At 46.1% G+C, this 23,445-nt stretch overlaps 1 protein-coding gene across 5 annotated transcripts in view; it reads right to left on the minus strand.

The window, feature by feature from the left end:
• LOC144501291 (coronin-6-like) overlaps positions 1-23,445 on the minus strand; it is a 303,060-nt gene that overhangs the window by 266,755 nt on the left and 12,860 nt on the right. For 3 of the 5 annotated variants that reach the window (XM_078224861.1, XM_078224860.1, XM_078224859.1), the window contains exon 2: positions 3,875-3,952. The exons of the other annotated variants lie outside the window; for them this stretch is intronic. In XM_078224861.1, the coding sequence (XP_078080987.1) occupies positions 3,875-3,923 (49 nt within the window). In that variant the 5' untranslated portion in view covers positions 3,924-3,952. The remainder of the gene's footprint in view (positions 1-3,874; positions 3,953-23,445) is intronic. 5 annotated transcript variants of the gene reach the window in all.

Genomic DNA, 23,445 nt, shown 5'->3' on the forward strand with positions numbered 1-23,445 from the left:
CTGTTACAATTATACCAAGCATAGTTAGCCCATCAAGACCATTCTGGCCCAAGGTCCAATGGGCAGCAGTGATTGAAGGATCACGAATGCAGCAATTAATTGTTCTGGCAGTACAGCTATTGTCACGGAGCTTGCTGCAAGGATTATGCAGAATTCAGTGAAATTCACAATTAATAATGCGTGAATCTACCAGCAACTTTTGATGAAGAAGATACTCTGTGAATTCCAAATCTCCAAACGTTGCCTCACAAAAGCAACAAGTAGACTGCAAAGTCCCATGATTTCCGGGAGGGTCTCAGGAGAGCAGTGCAAAGGGTATTATGATGTGCTGCAAATAACGGTGCAAATCCCCAACACCTAGGATGTTTGCTCGCTAATAGTCAGTCGAATGTAGTTGCAGCATGACTGTAGTGTAAAGGGTTAACGTTGAATATTTATGAATGAAAGCTTCAAGAAATTTACACAAGACGATGGACTTGTCCACACCTCTGGTTCACCCAGGTTCATGAGCAAATGGTGAGGCCAAGCAAGGAGTAAGAATGGTCAATGCTTGGTTGAAAAAGAATGGTAAACCCAGTTTAGCACTGTTGAGCTATGGTTCCGCACCACAATAGAATGGATTAGCTCTATGGGAGCTATTGATGGGAAGACGATTATACACACAATTCCCACATACACTCATGCCATGTCTGAAAACCTCTGATATCCAGAGAGTCAGGGAGAATGAGGATGAGTATCGTGCAAACAGCCAACTGCGCAGAGTGCAGGGGGACACCGGAACTCCAACCAGGTGAACCAGTCTGAATTAGAGACCAGAATAGAGAAAGCCAAATAGTGGAAAAGACAAGAAGTTCAAGATCTCATCTCCGCTATGACAGCTCGGCGCATGCGCATTGCCCACTCAGCGCTATGCTGCCGGCCTCTCCAGTGGGAATAGGCCCCACCCATAGCTTTTTAATGAGATTCACACTGGTGCCCTCTGCAGTGCACAGCGTGTGGGAGATTCACTCTGAAATTCCCACTGAAAAAAACCAACAGGATTTACTCCAGTTTTGTACGCAAATTCAACAGTTGGAATTTTTTTGGGACAATCCCACCTCACAACTATCACGTACCAGACCAAAACCAATAATTCTCTACAGAAAATTCTGGGCCACATTAATATGTATCATTAAACTCTATATCTGAAATACTACCCTGTCTTTTTCAGATACTGAAGGATGTACAGAGTATTTCCAGCATTTTCTTTATATTGCATGGTTAACAGTAACAAGGAACAAAGGAAACTTACACTGCTGGTGTGTATTTTTGTTTATCTGATGTGAGCGCCTCTGGCATTTACTCCTCATTCCTAACTGCCCTACAACTGAGTGGCTTGCTAGGTCATTTTCATTTTATTGCTGTGGATCTGGAATCACATATAGGCCAGACCACCAGACCAGGTAAGGATGGCAGATTTCCTTCCCCAAAGGGCATTAATGACCCAATGGGTTTTTACGACAATCAACAATGGTTTCGCAGTCATCATTGGACTTTATAATTCTAGATTTTCATTAAATTCCATTATCGCCATCTCCCATGGTGGGAATCGAACCCAGGTCCCCAGAGACTTGCCCCGGATTACTAGTCCAGTGATAATACTACTACACCAGCGCCTCTCTTTTAGTTCTCCTTCCGTACTTTTTCCCACTGTATTTGATTCTGTGAGCTGTTTTATACGTTTTGCTGGCGACCTCTTTTAGGCTGGCCAATTCCACAAAAAACACGCAAACAATACAGAAGGAGGCCACTCGGCCCATTGAACCTGCACTGTCAACAATCACACCCAGGCTCTATCCCATAACCCCACATATTCACCCGACTTATCCCCCTGACATGAAGGCCAATCAACCTAACCCACCCATCTTTGGATTGCGGGAGGACACCGGAGCACCTGGAGGAAACCCACGCAGACACGGGGAGAATGTGCAGACTCCACACAGACAGTGACCCAAGCCGGGAATCGAACCCGGGTCCCTGGCACTGTGAGGCAGCAGTGCTAACCACTTGTGCTGATCACTGTCACATACTTTGAATAGGTCACTGTCTCCAGCGCCAATAAAAAACTCAAATCATTCAGAAAGGACCATTAGTTTTAAGCACATTAAGGAGAAACAACAGGTCAGGTTATTTTGTTTAGTCCGATAACATTGTGGATTTCTGGGAACAATGGTTCCTCCTGAATTTCCTGTTGTTTTTTTTTTCGTTCATGGTCCTTTGTCCTCTTTATTGGAAAGATGAGTTGGCAACCCAGTGACACATCAAAACTATTGTGATCAGCTGTGACTCAGAATGTCCACTGTCCCACTTGCCCTTCCCAGGCTGCCCAGTGGGAGTTCTGTGCTGTTACTCACTCGTTTGTCCCTCTCCTATGGTTCATTCACTTCCTTAAAAATCCACATCATACCTTCCCAATGGCGCATGTTAACAAGCTGTCTCCATAAATCTTTTCTCAATATTTCCTCCCGTCCGCACTGCAGCGGGCTATTTACTGACAGACCTATTTCCTAAATCTGTTTAAGTGCACAACAGTTTAGCTGGCTTATTTTTTGGTAGAATGAATTGGCAGGTGAATCACGAGAGAAAGCATACTGCAGTTCCAAACCTGCTCTTCCTCATCACCGTTGCTTAGAGACCTAGGGGTTATCTAACAACGCGCTCAGCTACTGGCTAAACCAGCCTGTCATTGGCAAAAGCTGCAGGTATGTGATAAGGCTGCTGGGAGTATACCATTTGGTCAAATGAAGTGGACAGGGTATGGAAATAAGACAAACAAGTAGGGAGGTCATGAAACCTATACAGATTAAAGGGGAGGAGGTGCTTGCTGTCTTGAGGCAAATCAGAGTAGATAAATCCCCGGACCGGACAGGGTATTCCCTCAGACCTTGAAGGAGACTAGTGTTGAAATTGCAGGGGCCCTGGCAGATATATTTAAAATGTCGGTATCCACGGGTGAGGTGCCGGATGATTGGAGGATAGCTCATGATGTTCCGTTGTTTGAAAAAGGCTCAAAAAGTAATGCGGGAAATTATAGGCCGGTAAGTTTGACATCAGTAGTAGGTAAATTATTGGAAGGAGTATTAAGAGATAGGATCTACAAATATTTGGATAGACAGGGACTTATTAGGGAGAGTCAACATGGCTTTGTGCGTGGTAGGTCATGTTTAACCAATCTATTAGAGTTTTTCGAGGAGGTTACCAGGAAAGTGGATGAAGGGAAGGCAGTGGATGTTGTCTACATGGACTTCAGTAAGGCCTTTGACAAGGTCCCGCATGGGAGGTTAGTCAGGAAGGTTCAGTCGCTAGGTATACATGGAGAGGTAGTAAATTGGATTAGACATTGGCTCAATGGAAGAAGCCAGAGAGTAGTAGTGGAGGATTGTTTCTCTGAGTGGAGGCCTGTGACTAGTGGTGTGCCACAGGGATCAGTGCTGGGTCCATTGTTGTTTGTCATCTATATCAATGATCTGGATGATAATGTGGTAAATTGGATCAGCAAGTTTGCTGATGATACAAAAATTGGAGGTGTAGGGGACAGTGAGGAAGGTTTTCAAAGCTTGCAGAGGGATTTGGACCAGCTAGAAAAATGGGCTGAAAAATGGGCTGAAAAATGGCAGATGGAGTTTAATACAGACAAGTATGAGGTATTGCACTTTTGAAGGACAAACCAAGGTAGAACATACAAACAGTAACAATTCTGAAATCATGAAGTATATTTTGAACTGGATTATTTTATAACAATATTTGTACTAATTATTTCTACCGAGGGCGGCATGGTGGCACAGTGGCTAGCACTGCTGCCTCACAGCGCCAGGGACCACGGTTCAATTCTGACCTTGGGTGACTGTCTGTGTGGAGTCTGCACGTTCTCCCCGTGTCTGCATGGGTTTCCTCCGGGTGCTCCGGTTTCCCCCTACAAGTTCAAGGATGTGCAGGTTAGGTGGATTGGCCATGTTAATTTGACCCTCAGTGTCAGGGGGAATAGCTAGGGTAAATGCATGGGGTTATGGGGATAGGGCTTCGTTGGGATTGTGGTCGATGCAGACCCGATGGGCCGAATGGCCTCGTTCTGCACTATAGGGATTCTATGATTCTAGTTGATATAGATGGAGAGCGCAATCTCTTAATTTCTCCTTGATTTACGCAGGATGGTGCCAGAATGTGGTGGCTTCTTAAGAACATAGAACATAGAAAGCCACAGCACAAACAGGCCCTTCGGCCCACAAGTTGCGCCGATCACATCCCCACCTCTAGGCCTATCTATAGCCCTCAATCCCATTAAATCCCATGTACTCATCCAGAAGTCTCTTAAAAGACCCCAACGAGTTTGCCTCCACCACCACCGACGTCAGCCGATTCCACTCACCCACCACCCTCTGAGTGAAAAACTTACCCCTGACATCTCCTCTGTACCTACCCCCCAGCACCTTAAACCTGTGTCCTCTCGTAGCAACCATTTCAGCCCTTGGAAATAGCCTCTGAGAGTCTACCCTATCCAGACCTCTCAACATCTTGTAAACCTCTATCAGGTCACCTCTCATCCTTCGTCTCTCCAGGGAGAAGAGACCAAGCTCCCTCAACCTATCCTCATAAGGCATGCCCCCCAATCCAGGCAACATCCTTGTAAATCTCCTCTGCACCCTTTCAATGGCTTCAACATCTTTCCTGTAATGAGGTGACCAGAACTGCGCGCAGTACTCCAAGTGGGGTCTAACCAGGGTCCTATAAAGCTGCAGCATTATCTCCCGACTCCTAAACTCAATCCCTCGATTAATGAAGGCCAGTACGCCGTACGCCTTCTTGACCGCATCCTCCACCTGCGAGGCCGATTTAAGAGTCCTATGGACCCGGACCCCAAGGTCCTTCTGATCCTCTACACTGCTAAGAATGGTACCCTTCATATTATACTGCTGCTTCATCCCATTGGATCTGCCAAAATGGATCACCACACACTTATCCGGGTTGAAGTCCATCTGCCACTTCTCCGCCCAGTCTTGCATTCTATCTATGTCTCGCTGCAACTTCTGACATCCCTCCAAACTATCCACAACACCACCTACCTTGGTGTCGTCAGCAAACTTACCAACCCATCCCTCCACTTCCTCATCCAGGTCATTTATGAAAATGACAAACAGCAAGGGTCCCAGAACAGATCCCTGGGGCACTCCACTGGTCACTGACCTCCATGCAGAGAAAGACCCCTCCACAGCCACTCTCTGCCTTCTGCAGGCAAGCCAGTTCTGGATCCACAAGGCAACAGCCCCTTGGATCCCATGCCCTCTCACTTTCTCAAGAAGTCTTGCATGGGGGACCTTATCGAACGCCTTGCTGAAGTCCATATAGACCACATCCACCGCTCTTCCTTCGTCAATGTGTTTGGTCACATTTTCAAAGAACTCAACCAGGCTCGTAAGGCACGACCTGCCCTTGACAAAGCCGTGCTGACTACTTTTGATCATACTAAACTTCTCTAGATGATCATAAATCCTGTCTCTCAGGATCCTCTCCATCAACTTACCAACCACTGAGGTTAGACTCACCGGTCGGTAATTTCCCGGGCTGTCCCTGTTCCCTTTCTTGAATATAGGGACCACATCTGCAATCCTCCAATCCTCCGGAACCTCTCCCGTCTCCATCGACGATGCAAAGATCATCGCCAAAGGCTCCGCAATCTCCTCCCTCGCCTCCCACAGTAACCTGGGGTACATCCCATCCGGTCCCGGCGACTTACCAACCTTGATGCCATTCAATAGTTCCAACACATCCTCTTTCTTTATGTCCACATGCTCGATCCTTTCTGTCCACCGCAAACCAGCAGTACAACCACCCAGATCCCTTTCCACCGTGAATACCGAGGTAAAGTATTCATTAAGCAGCTCCGCCATTTCTAACGGTTCCGCACAAACTTTTCCCCCTTCACCTTTTAAGGGTCCTATGCCTTCACATCTCATCCTTTTACTCTTGACATATTTGTAGAAAGCCTTGGGATTCTCCTTAATCTTACCCGCCAAGGCCTTCTCATGACCCCTTCTCGCTCTCCTAATTTCCTTCTTAAGCTCCTTCCTACATCCCGTATACTCCTCTAAATCCTTAACACCTCCTAGCTCTCTGAACCTTCTGTACGCCTCTCTTTTCTTATTCACCAGGTTCATCACAACCTTCGTGCACCACGGTTCCCGTACCCTACCAACACCCCCCTGTCTCATCGGAACGTTGTCATGCAGAGCTCCAGACAAACATTCCTTGAAAATCCTCCACTTTCCTTCGGTACTTTTCCCCAAGAATGCCTCCTTCCAATTTACCCGTCTAATTTCCTCCCTGATGACACTGTATTTCCCTTTACTCCAGAGAAACACTTTCCTAGCCTGCCTGATCCTATCTCTTTCCAATGCTATCGTGAAGGAGATAGAATTATGATCGCTATCCCCAAGATGCTCACCCACCGAGAGATCCTCCACCTGTCCAGGTTCATTAGCCAGCACCAGATCAAGTACAGCCTCTCCTCTAGTAGGCTTATCTACATACTGTGTCAGGAAACTCTCCTGGACACACCTAACAAACTCCTCTCCATCCAAACCCCTAGCCCTAGGGATATTCCAATCTATGTTTGGGAAATTAAAATCTCCCATCACGACAACTCTGTTATTCCTACATCTCTCCAGGATCTGTTTCCCCATCTGCTCCTCAACATCTCTGTTACTATTGGGCGGCCTATAGAAAACACCCAGCAACGTTACCGACCCCTTCCTGTTCCTAACCTCCACCCACAGAGACTCCGTAGTCAATCCCTCCACGGCGTCCACCTTCTCTACAGCCGTGACACTATCCCTGATCAACAGTGCCACTCCCCCCCCTCTCTTGCCTCCCTCCCTGTCCTTCCTGAAACATCTAAAACCCGGCACCTGAAGCACCCAGTCCTGTCCCTGAGACGTCCAAGTCTCCGTAATGGCCACCACATCACAATTCGAAGCAGCAATCCACGCTCTAAGCTCATCCACTTTATTCACTACACTCCTGGCATTAAAATAGACACATCTCAGACCTTCAGCCTGAGCACTTCCCTTCTCCATCACTCGTCTAACCTCCCTCTTACCCTGTTTACATTCCTTATCTATTTGCGAGCTAACCTCCTCGCTCTCAGTCCCCTCATTTCGATTCCCTCCCCCCAACCTTTCTAGTTTAAAGTCTCTCCAGTAGCCTTAGCCAACCTTCCCGCCAGGATATTGGTCCCCCTGGGATTCAAGTGCCACCCGTCTTTTTTAAACAGGTCACACCTGCCCCTAAAGAGGTCCCAATGATCCAAGTACCCAAATCCTTGTCCCTTGCTCCAGTCCCTCAGCCACGCATTCATTCTCCACCGATTCCTGTTCTCACTCTCCCGCGGCACAGGCAGCAATCCCGAGATTACTACCTTTGCATTCCTCTTTCTCAGCTGTCTACCTAACTCCCTATATTCTCTTTTCATGACCCCTTCCCTCTTCCTACCTATGTCAGCAGTACCTATATGCATCACGACCTTCGGCTCCTCTCCCTCCCCCTTCAGGATTTCTGGGACTCGACCAGAGACATCCCGGACCCCTGCACCAGGGAGGCAAACCACCATCCGAGAGTCCCGTCTGTGTCCGCAAAAACGCCTATCTGACCCCCTCACCGTAGAGTCCCCAATTAGCACTACCCTCCTTTCCTTACCCTTTTGCACTACTGGGCCAGGCTCAGCTCCAGAGACACTGCCACCGCTGCTTCCCCCAGGTGGGCTGTCCACCCCAGTAGTACTCAGACAGGAGTACTTATTATTAAGGGGCACATCCACCGGGGTGCTCACCATCAACCGAGCTTTCTCCTTCCTCACTGTTACCCAGTTACCCTCCTCCCGTGGTCCCGGTGTGACCACCTGCCGATAGCTCCTGTCAATGACCTCCTCACTATCCCTAACCCGGCGAAGGTCCTCGAGCTGCAATTCCAGTTCCCTAACATGGTCCCTTAGGAACCGCAGCTCAACACACCCAGCACAGATATGGTCGTCCGGGAGGCTAGGAGCCTCCAGGACCTCCCACATCCTACATTGGGAACAACATACTGGCCTCACACTCATAATTGCCCCTTTAAACACACAGGGAAAAAAAAAAGTGAATGAAAATTTTAAACTTACCTTTCCTCCTCCTGTTTTCTCCAAAGCCCTGCTCTCACTGGGTCTTTTTTTTTTAGGTTAGAGGAGGAGGGAGGGTGGGATACTCTACAAGTGTAGAGTATCGGGATTCCTCTCTGTTCCAATTTATTGGGGAAAAAAAAAAATCTCTCTCTCCCAGACCTCCCTGCGCGACCACTTCCGGGTTTAGATATTTTTAAAGAAAAAACCCGCGAAAAAGTAAGTTAAAAAATAACAGCGCTTACCCGCAGCACTCCTCTCGCGAATCTCTCCCTCTCTGCTGCACTTCCAAGACGCAATGAGCGTCTTGCGAGCTGTCCCCAGCATACCCTTTCATTCTATCTTTTACTCTTGTTCAATTCAGTTGATCTTTCTCTACACCCTAGCTATGACTGTAACCCTACATTCTGCACCCTCTCCTTTCCTTCTCCCCTGTGTACTCTATGAACAGTATGCTTTGTCTGTATAGCGCGCAAGAAGCAATACTTTTCACTGTATCTCAATACATGCAACAATAATAAATCAAATCAAATGAGCATCAACACCTATTACTGCTGTTTCAGCTGAGCTCAGCTCATTTTGTTGATCTTCCTGACATTACCCATCGCCTTAATCTACTAGATCATTGTTTGCTGTACCGTTCCACCAGAGTCAACCCAAATGTAATATTCAGAGACAATGCACACATTCTCATGTCTATCGACAGGGCCACGCACTACAGTTAGATCAGATATTGGCCACAATTCTCCAGCCGTTACCAGCCAGAATGAAGAATTTGGCGTTCACTCACCACAGCGGGACTGGAGAATGGCAGCTGCTGGCAAGGTCAGAGAACTCGACCCATACAGTCTTGTATTAATGAGACACCTCTCATTAATATCACTGATTGCACAGGACCAAGCTTAAATTACAGCACTGGAATTCTGGAACTCTCACTCTGATCCACAGTTAGCCGCAAGAACCTGCAAGGGCACCCTAGTCTCTGTCTTAACTGTTTGTCATGATGAGGAGATGCCGGCGTTGGACTGGGGTGGGCACAGTAAGAAGTCTCACAACACCAAGTTAAAGTCCAACAGGTTTATTTGGAATCACAAGCTGATGGCCACTCACCTGATGAAGGAGCAGCACTCCGAAAGCTCGAGATTCCAAATAAATCTGTTGGACTTTAACCTGGTGTTGTGAGACTTCTTACTTAATTGTTTGGCTCAATGGAATGATAATCTCTGGTGTGAAGTGTCCAAAATACTTAAGCTACAGCACACTTTTTCCGAAGCTTTAAAATTTTAACGCAATTAGTACAAAAAGTATTTTCCCCAACTTTGAATTTCTGTAATCTTTTCTGCAGTTGCCTTGTCTAATTGATAATCAGGGACCCGGGTTTGATTGCCGACTTGGGTCACTGTCTGTGCAAAGTCTGCGCGTTCTCCCGTATCTGCGTGGGTTTCCTCCGGGTGTTCCGGTTTCCTCCCACACGTGTGGTTAGGTGCATTGGCCATGCTAAATTCTCCCTCAGTGTACCCGAACAGGCGCCGGAGTGTGGCGACTAGGGGATTTTCACAGTAATTTCATTGCAGTGTTAATGTAAGGCTATTTGTGACACTAATAAATAAATAAATTTAACCCGGTCTCCATAAAAAAAAACATAAATATTAGATACTGCAGAATATTTGCAACTTAGCAGAAGACCCCAACTGAAGATTTTCACACAAACACACGGACCTGCCATTTTTACGCATCTTTCTTAATTCTCCGAAACCCAAAGCATCTCAATTTATCAAACCTGGTCCACTGTTTCATTAGCTTCATGTCATCCCAAAGCTGATTGATAAGATGCCTCGAATTGCTGGGATCAACATGGAGGGTGTGCCAGTTGGTCTGATTTGCAATTTTAGCATGCCTGTGGCAAATCCCACTGTGTGTTATCTCAACAAAGATATTAACTCATTGTTATGATGCCCACTCACAGACTTTGTCAGAAACACAAATGGTATTTATTAATAAGGAAAACTGTACAGAGGCTAACAACCCTACCCCCTCAACCTATTATCCTCCTGATTTAATTCTTCACTGGACTTGTTCTTAAAACCCATCTGGTTCACTCATGTCCTTCAGGGAAGGAAATCTGCCCTCCTTACCTGGTCTGGCCTACATGTAACTCCAGAGCCACAGCAATGTGGTTGACTCTCAACAGCCCTCGGGCAACTAGGGATGGGCAATAAATGCTGACCAGCCAGCGACACCCGAGTCCCATGAATGAATATTTTTAAAAAAAATTCTGGTTACTTTTTTATGGAGTTCAGCTTATTCTCCATTTTCGCATTAATTTCTCCTTCATAACTTCATTGTGTAATTTTTTTTGCAAATTTAAAAAAAAGTTTGCTGTCAGTAGTTTCATCTTGTTTTAATGTCTTCTCTGGAGCTTTAATTCTTTTTGCCGATTCCTCTTTATGTTCAATAGTTCCTACTTTCTTTTGAAGTTTTTAATTCCTGCGCTTCTTCTGAGGTGAATCATTGATGTTCTTACTGGGGGCGTATACATTTCACAAATGGAACCTTCAGTTCTGCTTGTCTTAATTTCAGTCAAATCCTTTTTGGATTCACTGTTGGTCGGGTCTGTCTGCAACAAAGTGTTGACTTGTTTCTGCAATTCTCTCGTTGTCCTTCATTTGGTCATTATTTGTATTTTGTTGTCCTCCAATTGGGGTCTTTCAGTGCCCTCTTTCTGAAGTCTTTCAACGCCTCCCCTCAGATCTTTTGTTGCCTCTTCCCTGAGGTCTTCATTTCCTCCATTTAGGCCTTCCTTGCCTCCTCTGACGTCTTCATTGCCTCCTCTGAGTTGTTCCATTGCCTCTTCCCTGATGTGATGATAGCCATGATGTGGAGATGCTGGTGTTGGACAGGGGCAGGCACTGTAAGAAGTCTCACAACACCAGGTTTATTTGGAATCACAAGCTTTCGAAGCACTGCTCCTTCATCGGGTGAGTGGTGGGCACAGTAAGAAGTCTCACAACACCAGATTAAATTCCAACAGATTTATTTGGAATCACGAGCTTTCAGAGCGCTGCTCCTTCATTAGGTGAGGAAGGAGCAGCGCTCCGAAAGCTCGTGATTCCAAATAAACCTGTTGGACCTTAACCTGGTGTTGTCAGACTTCTTATGATGTGATGATAGAGTGCTATTAATAAAATTTATGTTTAAGGGGACTGTTTTCAAGTTCATCTCTTTTCTGCAGGTAGTCGATATGTCTGGTAGGAATGAAGCTCAGATGCTGGGAGAGCAGGATAGTTACTCATTTTAGCTATGTATTGTTTACCTAGGAGAGAGCTAATAGATTTTTGTTTATAGATGAAGATTTCCCCTGGGGTTTTTGATTAGGTTGATTGAAAGGGTCATGCCATAATGTGGTTAATGGAATGAACTAGATCTGTAGCAGCGAAAAACAGCTTTCAGTACTGGCTGGGGTTTGTTTAAAGACAGAGGTCTGCAAGCTGCTCTGAAATTCAAATTCTCTCTCTGAAAGCTTCAAGACTGACTACACCCCTTATAGCATGTATAGTTATGGTTGCTAACTGTATTTAAAGTGGAATTTTAAGTCTGTAAGAGAATGGTGCATATTTGGAATTGAAACTGTGATAAGTTAGAAATTAAAGTTGTTCCTTTCATTTATTAACTATTGTTCAACTGTTAAGAATTAAGCTGCTTCCTTTTATTAGTGTTATACTTAAACTGTTATTAAATAAAGTTTGTTTTTACTATAAAAGATCTCTAATTTGACAGCTGAATTACTCCTGGATCGATCCATCCTCACATTTATGCCAAAATAGAAAAATGTGTTGGGACTAGTCTGGCTTCCTAATGTAATTTGGGATTCTGGTCCAGGACCCGAGCATTTAGGTCTTTCATTGTCTCTTCCTTGAGGTCTTTGTTACTTATGGACCTTTTTATTTAATGAGAGTTGCCCTCTATCTGGAGTCTTCTCCAATTTTCCTATCCATTGTCCATTGTTTCTCCTTGTGGTTGCTGCTTTAAATGCGTGATTTAAATTATTCTTTGATTCTATGAACTCTACAGCAACTCTTTGTCTTTTTTTAAAACTTATGTCCCACTTTTCCTCAAACTCAAAATTACAGCTCTTGCTTCTGAAGATTATTTTTCTTGATTTTTTTTCTTCTATACATTTCTAAGCATTTGATCGCATTGGCCAATTCAGGTCTGCTCCACGTCTGCCCCTCCGGTTCTGGCAACATCTCAACAACTCAAATGGTCAATTTGTGAAAGACAGGCCTGAAAGTATTTCCCTTCTTCAAATTTCAATGAAAATAGAATACTCACAGGTGTTGGGCCACAGGCAGTGTAATCAATAATCTATCCCATCCTCGTTGTCAATGTAATGATGAATGTTCACAGGCTTCATTAGAAACACATACTAGTAAGGAAAAACTGTACAGAAGCTAGCAGCCTTTCCCCTCCCCCCTCCACCATTCCCTCAAGCAGGCCATCTACTGCCCCAGTCCCTACATGTCTACTACTTGCCTTTTAGATGTTTTCTGCCTAAGAGAGAGTTCCACCCTGTAGGGTGATTACGCAGTCTCGTCCTAATTGGTCTTCCAAGTCAGGTAACTCTCTTCTGCTGCGTTGTCCTAATAGTGTTGGACTATTATTTAAATGGTAAAAAATTGCAGCATGCTGCTGTGCAGAGGGATCTGGGTGTCCTTGTGCAAGAATCACAAGGAGTTGGTTTGCAGGTGCAGCAGGTAATTAAGAAGGCAAATGGAATTTTGTCCTTCATTGCTAGAGGGATGGAGTTTAAAAATAGCGAGATTATGTTGCAACTGTATAAGGTGCTGGTGAGGCCACACCTGGAGTACTGTGTACAGTTTTAGTCTCCTTACTTGAAAAAGAATGCACTGGCACTGGAGGGGGTGCAGAGGAGATTCACTAGATTGATTCCGGAGTTGAGGGTTGGCTTATGAGGAGAGACTGAGTAGACTGGGGCTATACTCATTGGAATTCAGAAGAATGAGGGGAGATCTTATAGAAACATATAAGATTGTGAAGGGAATAGATAAGATAGAAGCAGGGAAGTTGTTTCCACTGGTGGGTGAAACTAGAACTAGGGGGCATGGCCTCAAAATAAGGAGAAGCAGATTTAGGACTGAGTTGAGGAGGAACTTCTTCACACAAAGGGTTGTGAATCTGTGGAATTCCCTGCCCAGTGAAGCAGTTGAGGCTACCTCATTGAATGTTTTTAAGGCAAGGATAGATAAATTTTTGAACAGTAAAGGAATTAAGCGTTATGGTGAGCAGGCGGGTAAGTGGAGCTGAGTCCATGAAAAGATCAGCCATGATCTTATTGAATGACGGAGCAGGCTCGAGGGGCCAGGTGGTCTACTCCTGCTCCTAGTCCTTATGTTCTTATGTCCTTAAAGGGACAATCACCACATCCCTCCCCCTTTAATTCTTTCATACAATCGTCAATAACCAAGTTACTCAGCTCCAAATCTAACTAAACAAGTTGGACAATTATAAATCGGTGCTGGAATTCTGCCGTCTAAGCCATCACGGGAATTATAGCGGGCGGGGGGGGGGGGGGGGGGGGGGGGGAGAGGGGGCGGGGGGGGGGGAAGGGGGCAGGGGCAGGGGGGCGGGGGGGAAGGGGGTGGGGGGGAGGGGGCAGGGGGGGGGAAGGGGGCGGGGGGGAGGGGGGAAGGGGGTGGGGGGAGGGGGCGGGGGGGGAGGGGGCGGGGGGGGGGAGGGGGCGGGGGGGGAGGGGGCGGGGGGGGAGGGGGCGGGGGGGAAGGGGGCAGGGGGGGAAGGGGCCGGGGGGGGAGGGGGCGGGGGGTGGGAGACCATGCAAAGGTCCATCAACCTCAGGCAGGATTCTGCAGTTTTGAGGTGAGCGTGGCCCGACTCTTTGAGGGTTTTTCTGTTTCAGTGTAATTCTGTAATCTAAGTTGCTTCCACAGGATCAACATTAACAGGAACTGCAAATAACGGGTATCGCTTCCAGCGATATTCATTATTATTTGCTTCAACAGAGACATTAGTTATGTCTAGAACAGGTCAAACAGGTACTTCAGTGTTTACAGATTCGAAAACATTTCTGGCTGGCAACACTGACAGCTGGAGCATCTTTCTACTCCTCAAGTGATCCACATATTTACGGAAGATCCATTCCTCCATGTCTACTGGGTACGACAGTAATCCGTTCTCAGAGACAATAATTCCAGTGATCTAACTTGATCCACCGCCCATGTTTCATATATTGACACCATATCATTTTATGTACTTAATATGGGTTTTTTATTGTTGCAGTGGTGATGGCTCATTGATGAGGTCTGGAGGCTTATGTGTCCAAACATAAACCCTTTCATTGGCATCCTTTACAAATGTACAGTTCCAAATATGGTCTTGCATGGAGCTGTTCATACAGCCTTGCTGCTTTTCCATTTGTGTGAGCAATTCAGCAATCTTGTTCTGCCCCATAATCTCCGTTTCCTTCTCTGTCTGATTTGCTGATTCAGCCGTCAACTTCACTGTTTTTGCCTCTTCATTTAACTTCTCATTGTCAAGCTTCCTTTAGCAGTCATAGAGTCATAGAAGTTTACAGCATGGAAACAGGCCCTTCATCTCAACATGTCCATGCCGCCTTTTGTTTTAAACCATTAAGCTATCCCACTTGCCCATATTTGGCCCATGTCCCTCTATACTCATTCTACCCATGTAACTATCTAAATGCTTTTTAAAATACAAAATTGTACCCACCTCTGCTGCTACTACCTCTGGCAGCTCATTCCAGACACTCACCACCCTCTCTGTGAAAGAGATTGCCCCTCTGGGCCCTTTTGTATCTCTCCCCTCTCACGTTAAATCTATGCCCTCTAGTTTTAGACTCTCCTACCTCTGGGAAAAGATGTTGACTATCTACCTCATCTATGCCCCTCATTATTTTATAGACCTCTATAAGATCACCCCTAAGTCTCCCTCTATCCACCCTCTCCTTCTAGCTAAAACCATCAAGTCCTGGTAGCATCCTAGTAAATCTTTTCTGTACTCTTTCTAGTTTAATAATATCCTTTCCATGATAAGGTGACCAGAACTGTACACAGTATTCCAAGTGTGGCCTTACCAATGTCTTGTACAACTTCAACACAACGTCCGAACTCCTTTATTCAATGTTCTGACCAATGAAACCAAGCATGCCGAATGCCTTCTTCACCACCCTGTCCACCTGCGACTCCACTTTCAAGGAGCTATGAACATGTACCCCTAGATCTCTTTGTTCTATCACTCTCCCCAACGCCCTACCATTAACTGAGTAAGTCCTGCCCTAGTTCGATCGACCAAAATGCATCACCTCGCATTTATCTAAATTAAACTTTCTTCAGGTTCTTATTCTCCGGATTCAGTTCTTCTGTCTCTCAGTCCCAACTGGTCCCTCAAGCCAGGTGACCCTCTTCTGCTGCGTCGTCCTTAACAGGACAATCACCACAATCGCCACACTCATTTAAAAATAACACATTAATCTTAAACAAATTAACAACAACATCAAAATAACACAGAGTGAAATATAAAGTTTATTTTATTAGTCATAAATAGGCTTACATTAACACTGCAATGAAGTTACTTTGAAAATCCCCTCGTCGCCACACTCCGGAGCCTGTTCAGGTACACTGAGGGAGAATTTAGCATGGCCAATGCACCTAACCTACACGTCTTTCAGGCTGTGGGAGGAAACCGGAGCACCCGGAGAAAACCCATGCAGACATAGGGAAAATGTGCAAACTCCACACAGATAGTGACCCAAGCCGGGAATCGAACCTGGGTCCCTGGCGCTGTGAGGCAGCAGTGCTAAGCATTGTGCCAACGAAATGTGGAAAGAATGCATTAAGCACTTAAGATCACAATTGTCATTTCTGCACATTTTTCCCCCCAGTATGGATACCGCCACAATCTAAGCAATTGTTGAAAATGCAGCTTTTTTCACCAATAGTTGCAATAGGAATTTTGAGTGCAAAAGCTCACTTATGAAGAAAATCTCCTTCAAATGAGTCCCATTCTAGTAATTGACGTATTGATGAAAAATAATCTTGAATTTCTGTAAGAACATAAAATGACTCTGATTGGACAGGTACTCTTAAGAAACGGTTCAGAAGTCGACAGAAGTGATCATTAGCAATGGGGGCGGGTAATTTGCAGATATCATTAACTTAAATTGCAGGTATGAATTAAACAGCATGAGTCCTGGTTCCTTAACAGGAGCACAGGATTAGACAGGGTAGATTCTGAAAAAATGTTCCCAATGGTGGGGGAGTTCAGAACCTAAGGGTCATAGTTTGAGGATAAGGGGTAAACCTTTTAGAATCATAGAATCCCGACAGTGCAGAAGGAGACCATTTGGCCCATCAAGCCTGTACTGACAACAATCCCACCCAGGCCCTATCCCCGTAACCCCACATATTTAGCTAACTAATCCCTCTAACACTAAGGAGCAATTTAGCATGGCCAATCAACCTGACCTGCCCGCACAATTTTGGACTCAGGTGAGGAGAATGCTGAATGTGTGGAATTCACTAATGTAGTTGAGGCCAAAACATTGTGTGATTTCAAGAAGAAATTAGATCTAGCTCTTGGGGCTAAAGGGATCAAGGGATATGGGGGGGGAGGGGGATCAGAATATTGAATTTGATGATCAGCCATGATCAAAATGAATGGTGGAGCAGGCTCGAAGGGCCGAATGGCCTACTCCTGCTTCTAGTTTCTAAGTAACACACACACATACACAAAAGTAGCAAGCTGCAAACGATAAACTGGAATTGTTCAATTGTGCAACTAAGAAGAACGCCTTAACTTAAACAGTTGCCACTGCCTGATTTTTTTTACAGTTGATAAAATAACTGCGTGGATAAAATTCACAAGTAGGGAAAGTAGCACAAAGTATTTATAGCACAGAAACAGGTCATTCAGTCCATGTTCCACACAAACCTCCTCCCACCCTTCTTCATCTAACCCCATCAACATTTCCATTTCCCAATATCCTTCCTCCCTCACCGACTTGTCCAACTTACCCTGAAGTGATGAGTCTTACCAGTGCGCACCTTAAATTCATTTATCACCACAATTGGAAACATCTGCCCTATGTCAACCTTATCAAACCCGTCCATAAGTTTGAAGGCCTCCATCAGTTTATCCTCCAGTCTTTTTCCCAGAGAAAAGAACCCCAGGCCATTCAATCTTTCCTGGTTATTTAGTTCTGGCAATATTCTCTGAAGGTTTTTATCCACCTTCTTCATGCCTCCACATCCTTTCTTTAATGTGGAGATCTGAGCTTTTTACAGTAAGTTTATTTATTAGTGTCACAAGTAGCCTTGAAGTTACTGTGAAAATCCCCCAGTCACCGTACTCCAGCGCCTGTTCAGGTACACTGAGGGAGAATTTAGCGTGGCCAGTGTACCTAACCAGCATGTCTTTCGGACTGTGGGATGAAACCGGAGCGCCCGGAGGAAACCCACACAGACACGGGGAGAACGTGCAGACTCCGCACAGACAGTGACCCAAGCCGGGAATTGAACCTAGGTCCCTGGGCGTTGTGAGGCAACAATGCTAACCACTGCGCCACCCAGCCGCCCTCCAAGTAGTCCAAATATGGTGCAACAAAATTCTATACAAGTGTAATATCACTACTCTTTGGGGTGAATTTTATGGGACTGGGGGGAAATAGAAAAGGCAGCAAGAATACATTGGGCTCAGCCTTAACGAGGTGAGGTTGGGGACTACTGCCTCTCAGAGGCAGAACGCATAGTCCCGGTGCCAGCAGAATGCAGTAGTGGCTGCGACTGGGACCACAAGAGAGTCCCAAGATGATTATGGATACTGGCATTTCAGGCAGGTTCTTTTGTAGGGACTGGATCAGGAGTTGGGGTGGGTGGGAAGAGGCGGTTGAGAGAGCATGACAGGAGATAAAAAGGTGAGGTACCATGTGGACGAGACCCCCAAAGCAGGTACCCCCTTCCTTCTTGCCTCCCCACCCCCCCAACCAACGAGTAGGGAAAGTAGCGAGCTGGCCACTTGCCTTCCACCTTCCCCCACTCGCTGTATTATGGTGGCACAGGAGGAAAGAGGCCTTTATGTAGCCATTAATTGTCAAATTAATTGTTTCAAGATGCCCAAGAGTGGGTCAGCTGGCTGTAATTATTTTTAGTTTATTTTTTGACGGGATGTGGGCATCGCTGACAAGACCGGCATTCCCTAAATGCCCTTATATTGAGTGGCTTGCTAGGCCGTTTCAGGGGGCATCTCTGGAGTGGCATCTAGCCCAAACCAGTTAAGGATGGTAGATTTTCTTCCCGAAAGGAGATCGGTGAACCAGATATTTCTGACAATCGTTGATAGTTTCATGGTTGCCATCTCTGAGACTAGCTTTCAATTCCAGATTTTACTGATTGAATTCAGATTCCTCCAGCTGCGGTGGTGGGATTTGAAGCTGTGTCCTCATAGTGTTAGCCTGGGCCTCTGAATTACTGATCCAGTGACATCATCATTCTGCCACCGTCTCACCCTGTGGGACAGCTCAGGGGTGGGTGGAAATGCATTGGTCAAGCCACCCACTTCAATTTATGTCCCCACCCTTTGTATAAGTCATGAGGGGGACATTAGAATTCCCCTCTTTATTCCATTCTATATCTCAAGGAATGCTTTGCTTGCAGGGGCCATCGGGTGGGATTTTCCCATCCCTCCCGCAGTGTGTTTTCCACCGGTGAAGGTGGCTCGCCATTGGCCGCTTGCCAAATCTTCCAATCCCACCCATGTCTAAGGCGTTTTGTGTAGCTCGCCTGTCCCACTACGAGAGGGGGCGGGGATGGTCGCCTTCAACAGGATCGGAAGATCCACGATGGCGGGATAGGACAGAAAATCCTGCCCATCATCTGTTTGCCAGAAGGCAAAAATCGCCACAGTCCCAGATGACCAAAGGCTGTTCTCCCCTTTGATGGTGGAGAGCTTACCTAAGGGCCACCACACCTCAGGCAAAGGGCAGGGCTTCATGAATCAGATAAGCTGGTACGGGAATTGAACCCACGCTGTTGGTATCACTCTGCATCACAAACCAGCCGACCAGCCAACTGAGCTAAACCGACTGCTATAATCGGTCGACTGAAAGGGTTGTAAGGCCAGTGGACAGTGTTATCAGACGAAGGGAATTATGGATATTGGCAAAATGTGAGGTAATGCTAACTCATTTTGCTCCGTTAGGTTCATTAACAATGAAACAACCAAGCCGTCCAGTTTAAAAGTGAGAACTTTGTTCTGGGTCAAATCTAAAATCCCTAAAACAGGATTTGAAATGTCGCTGAGTGAATGAAAGAAAACAATGGTACAAAATAGGGATATGGGGGTAGGGCCTGGGTGGGATTGTGGTCGGTGCAGACTCGATGGGCCGAATGGCCTCTTTCTGTACTGTAGGGTTTCTATGATTCTATGAAAAAAATGGTGCACAGGGCTTCCCAAAGTGCTTTCCAGCCAATGAACTAGTCACTGTTGTAAAGGTAGGAATCGCAGCAGCCAGCTTGCACTCACCAATTCCCCAAAACAGCAATGTGATAATGACCAGTCAATCATTCGACCAATCCGTTTTGATGATGTTGGTTGAGGGATAAATATTGTCCAGAACACCCCACTTCTCCTACAAAATGGTGCAGCTGGATCTTTTACATCCACATTTCTCATCCAAAAGGCAGCACCTCTGGCAGTGCAGCATGCCCTTGGCACTGAACTCAGAAATCCTACAATGCAGGAGGAGGCCATTCGGCCCATCGAGTCTGCACCAACAACAATCCCACTCAGGCCCCATCCACGTAACCCCACATATTTACCTCACTAATCCCTCCAACCTACGCATCTGGGAAACTAAGGGGCAATTTAGCATGGCTAACGAACCTAACCTGCACATCTTTCGGACTGTGGGAGGAAACCGGAGCACCCGGAGGAAACCCACGCAATCACGGGGAGAATGTGCAGACTCCGCACAGACAGTGACCCAAGGCCAGAATTGAACCCGGGTCCTTGGCGCTGTGAGGCAGCAGTGCTAATCACCGTGCCACCATGCCTACCCTGCATTTGGTGCTCAGGCCTCCGGAGGGGAAACTCATACCCACCACCTTTTGACTCAGAGATAAGAGTTCGACCAATGAGCCACAGCTGACGCACAGCATAGCTCCCACCATTAGGAGGCAATGTTGCTGAGGAGGTCGACTGGATGGTCTGGGCAGGATAGGAAAGAGACAACCCACACACATCAAGGGTGGGATTTTCCAGCCGCGCTCGCCACAAAACCAGAAAATCCCGCCCGAGGTCAATGGGCCAATGCATGGTCTGCATCCCCACCCCCACACCTCCCCTTCCCCCACGACGATTCCTGTGGTGGGCAGGACGGGAAAATTCCACCCCCCCCCCCCCCCCAAGTTTAGCAACAGTCTGAGTTTCTGGCAAATAAATAATGCAAAAGAAAGCTTAGGTGCAGCAGAAAGGACAGGTAGACTCTTTGCAATGGAAGACCTGTAAAAGATCATCCGTCATGTACTACTGGTGACAGGGAAGGTCACTGCTGTCTTCATGTTTTATACAACAGGCGTCCTATATATAGTGAATTATTCCTGGCCATATGACCCTGTGCCTTCCTGTAATGCACTGCCGTTGCCTTAAACATAAAGATAGCGGGATTGAGGCAGATTGATTTAGCCTAATCTAGGAGTGACGATTCAGTGCGAAAGTGAGGGACTGCTGGGTTGTCGAGGGTTCTGCTTTTTGAATGTGAAATCGAAACCATCCTGCCCTGATATGGGTGTGAAAGACTTCGCTGTTTGAAGAACAGGGAAGATGTCCTAGCGTTCAGGCCAATATCTGTCTCTCACCCAACACAGATTATCTGCTCAGTGATCACACTGCTATTTGTGGGACCTTGCCAAAGACAATTTGGCTGCCGCATTTTCCCATATTATAATGATATTTCAAAGGTAATTAACCAGCTATCTAGACATTTAGGACATAGTGCATAGAAGGTGCTTTATTAATGCAAGTTCTTTCTTTCCTTCTTTTAGTGTATTCACTCGGAATTTCCTCAGGACATTCCCAATCAGCCATTGCAACTAACTGGAACTGACAGAGATCCTGGACATATGGGGAATCTAGGTTTACACCATTCTTTGACTGAAGTTACAACAGTGGGTGGCACGGTGGCACAGTGGTTAGCACTGCTGCCTCACAGTGCCAGGGACCCAGGTTCAATTCCAGCCTTGGGTCACTGTCTGTGTGGAGTTTGATCGTTCTATCTGCGTGGGTTTCCTCCCATACTTCAAAGATGTGCGGATTAGGTTGACTGGCCATGCTAAATTGACCCTTAGTGTTAAGGGGACTAGCAGGGTAAATACTGTGGAGTTACAGGGGTAGGGTGGGATTGTTGTCGATGGAGGCTTAATGGGCTGAATAGCCTCCATCTGCATTATCAGGATTCTACAATTACCAATCAGAACCAATCTGCAAAGACATCTTAGATTATTTATTCTCCTCCCTCGTCCCATAACGCCATTTCCATTAACCTATTTAGCATATTGATGCTGTGTGTTAGTAAAAATATTATAAAAATAATAATACAGAATACAATTTTCTTTCATGCCCATATTTAGTACCAGGTTGTGGTTATTCAACAACAACTTGCATTGATATATAGAGGCGTTAACATAATAAAAGGTCCACAGAAGAATTCTCATGTGACACCGAATGAAATAAAGAGATTGGTGTAATATGGCTTTAAGGGATAGCAACGCGCCATCACTGGATGGAAAGTGTGTCATGTGATTCAGTCTCAGCCTCACTTTGACCTCTGAGCAGAACACAGCACAGCTCTGCTGTCTTCAAGCTTTCTACCCATGTATATAAGTTATGTGCCCACTCTAAATAAATGAACCCACAACATGTCTACCCAATTCTTCATGAGTGTTTGGTGCCTTAATATCACAATAAAAACATGACAAGGTGATCAGCGGTGGTTAAACAGCATGGCGGCAAGATTAAGTATGAGTACAACATAGTGAACATTCTTAGATTATGCTACAAAGCACAAGATGACCCCTGATGTTTTGATCAGGCTGCAATGAATCGGAGAGTATTGAAATCGTAGTGTGGTGATGGCACAGAAAAGCTTTGAAGACGCACAGTGCCGAGTTAGTGCTCAGGGTGGCACAGTGGTTAGCACTGCTGCCTCACAGCGCCAGGGACCCAGGTTCAATTCTGGCCTCGGGTGACTGTGCGGAGTCTGCCTGTTCTCCCTGTGTCTACGTTGGTTTCCTTCGGGTGCCCTTGTTTCCTCCCACAGTCCAAAGATGTGCGGGTTAGATGGACTGGAAATGCTAAATTGCTCCTTAGTGTCAGTGGGACTAGCTAGGGTAAATGCGTGGGGATACGGGGATAGGGCCTGGGTGGGATTGTTGTCAGTGCAGACTCGATGGGCCGTATGGCCTCCTTCTACACTGTAGAGATTCTATTCTAAATAAAGAGCTGATAAGCTGGATAAATCCCTCGTGGTGAGATTGCTCTCAAGCCAGTGAGTGGACAGCGCATCGAGATGACCAGCACCTGGTCAGCTCCGTTGGGAAAGGGGGGGGGGGGGGTGACCGGGGTGTGGGCCGGATCAATGGTGAGGGAGGGAGGGAGGGTCAAACAAAAATAAACAAACAAAGCCATCATTAAAACTGGGCCAGGGAAGGTTACTGGTTCCATCAGGTGGCTTCGGAAGTTCCTGAACAATAAAGTGAATAAAATAAGGAGGAAGGTCAAAGGAATATTGTCTAAATGTCGGTGAAATTCCCCAGTTTGAATTGGGACACAGCTGACCTACTATCCAAATTCAATATGTTTAAACAGCGTACAGAGCTGAGGGCCAAAATTCTCCAGCCATTCACGCTCCACCACCACTGCCAGTGAGGATGAAGAATTTAGCGCCCAGATAAATCTCCGTTCACCAATGGTGGGACAAGTGAATCCCGGCTGCGAGTGAGGTCAGAGAATCCGGCCCATGGTTTCTTAATTCAGGTGCGTCTGAACCAGACAAGCAAGTCATGAAAATTCACCTAGCAATTGGGAAGGAAGGTCTACACTGGCTGAACACGTCAGCAGAAGAGCTGACAGAGGCCCAAAGGATATGGAAAAACCAGTTCAGAATCAGATGAAGCTTCAGTATTCATTGACTAGAGTTCATGTCATTTGCG

This window comes from Mustelus asterias, chromosome 12 (assembly GCF_964213995.1).
Source record: "Mustelus asterias chromosome 12, sMusAst1.hap1.1, whole genome shotgun sequence".
NCBI lineage: Eukaryota > Metazoa > Chordata > Chondrichthyes > Carcharhiniformes > Triakidae > Mustelus > Mustelus asterias.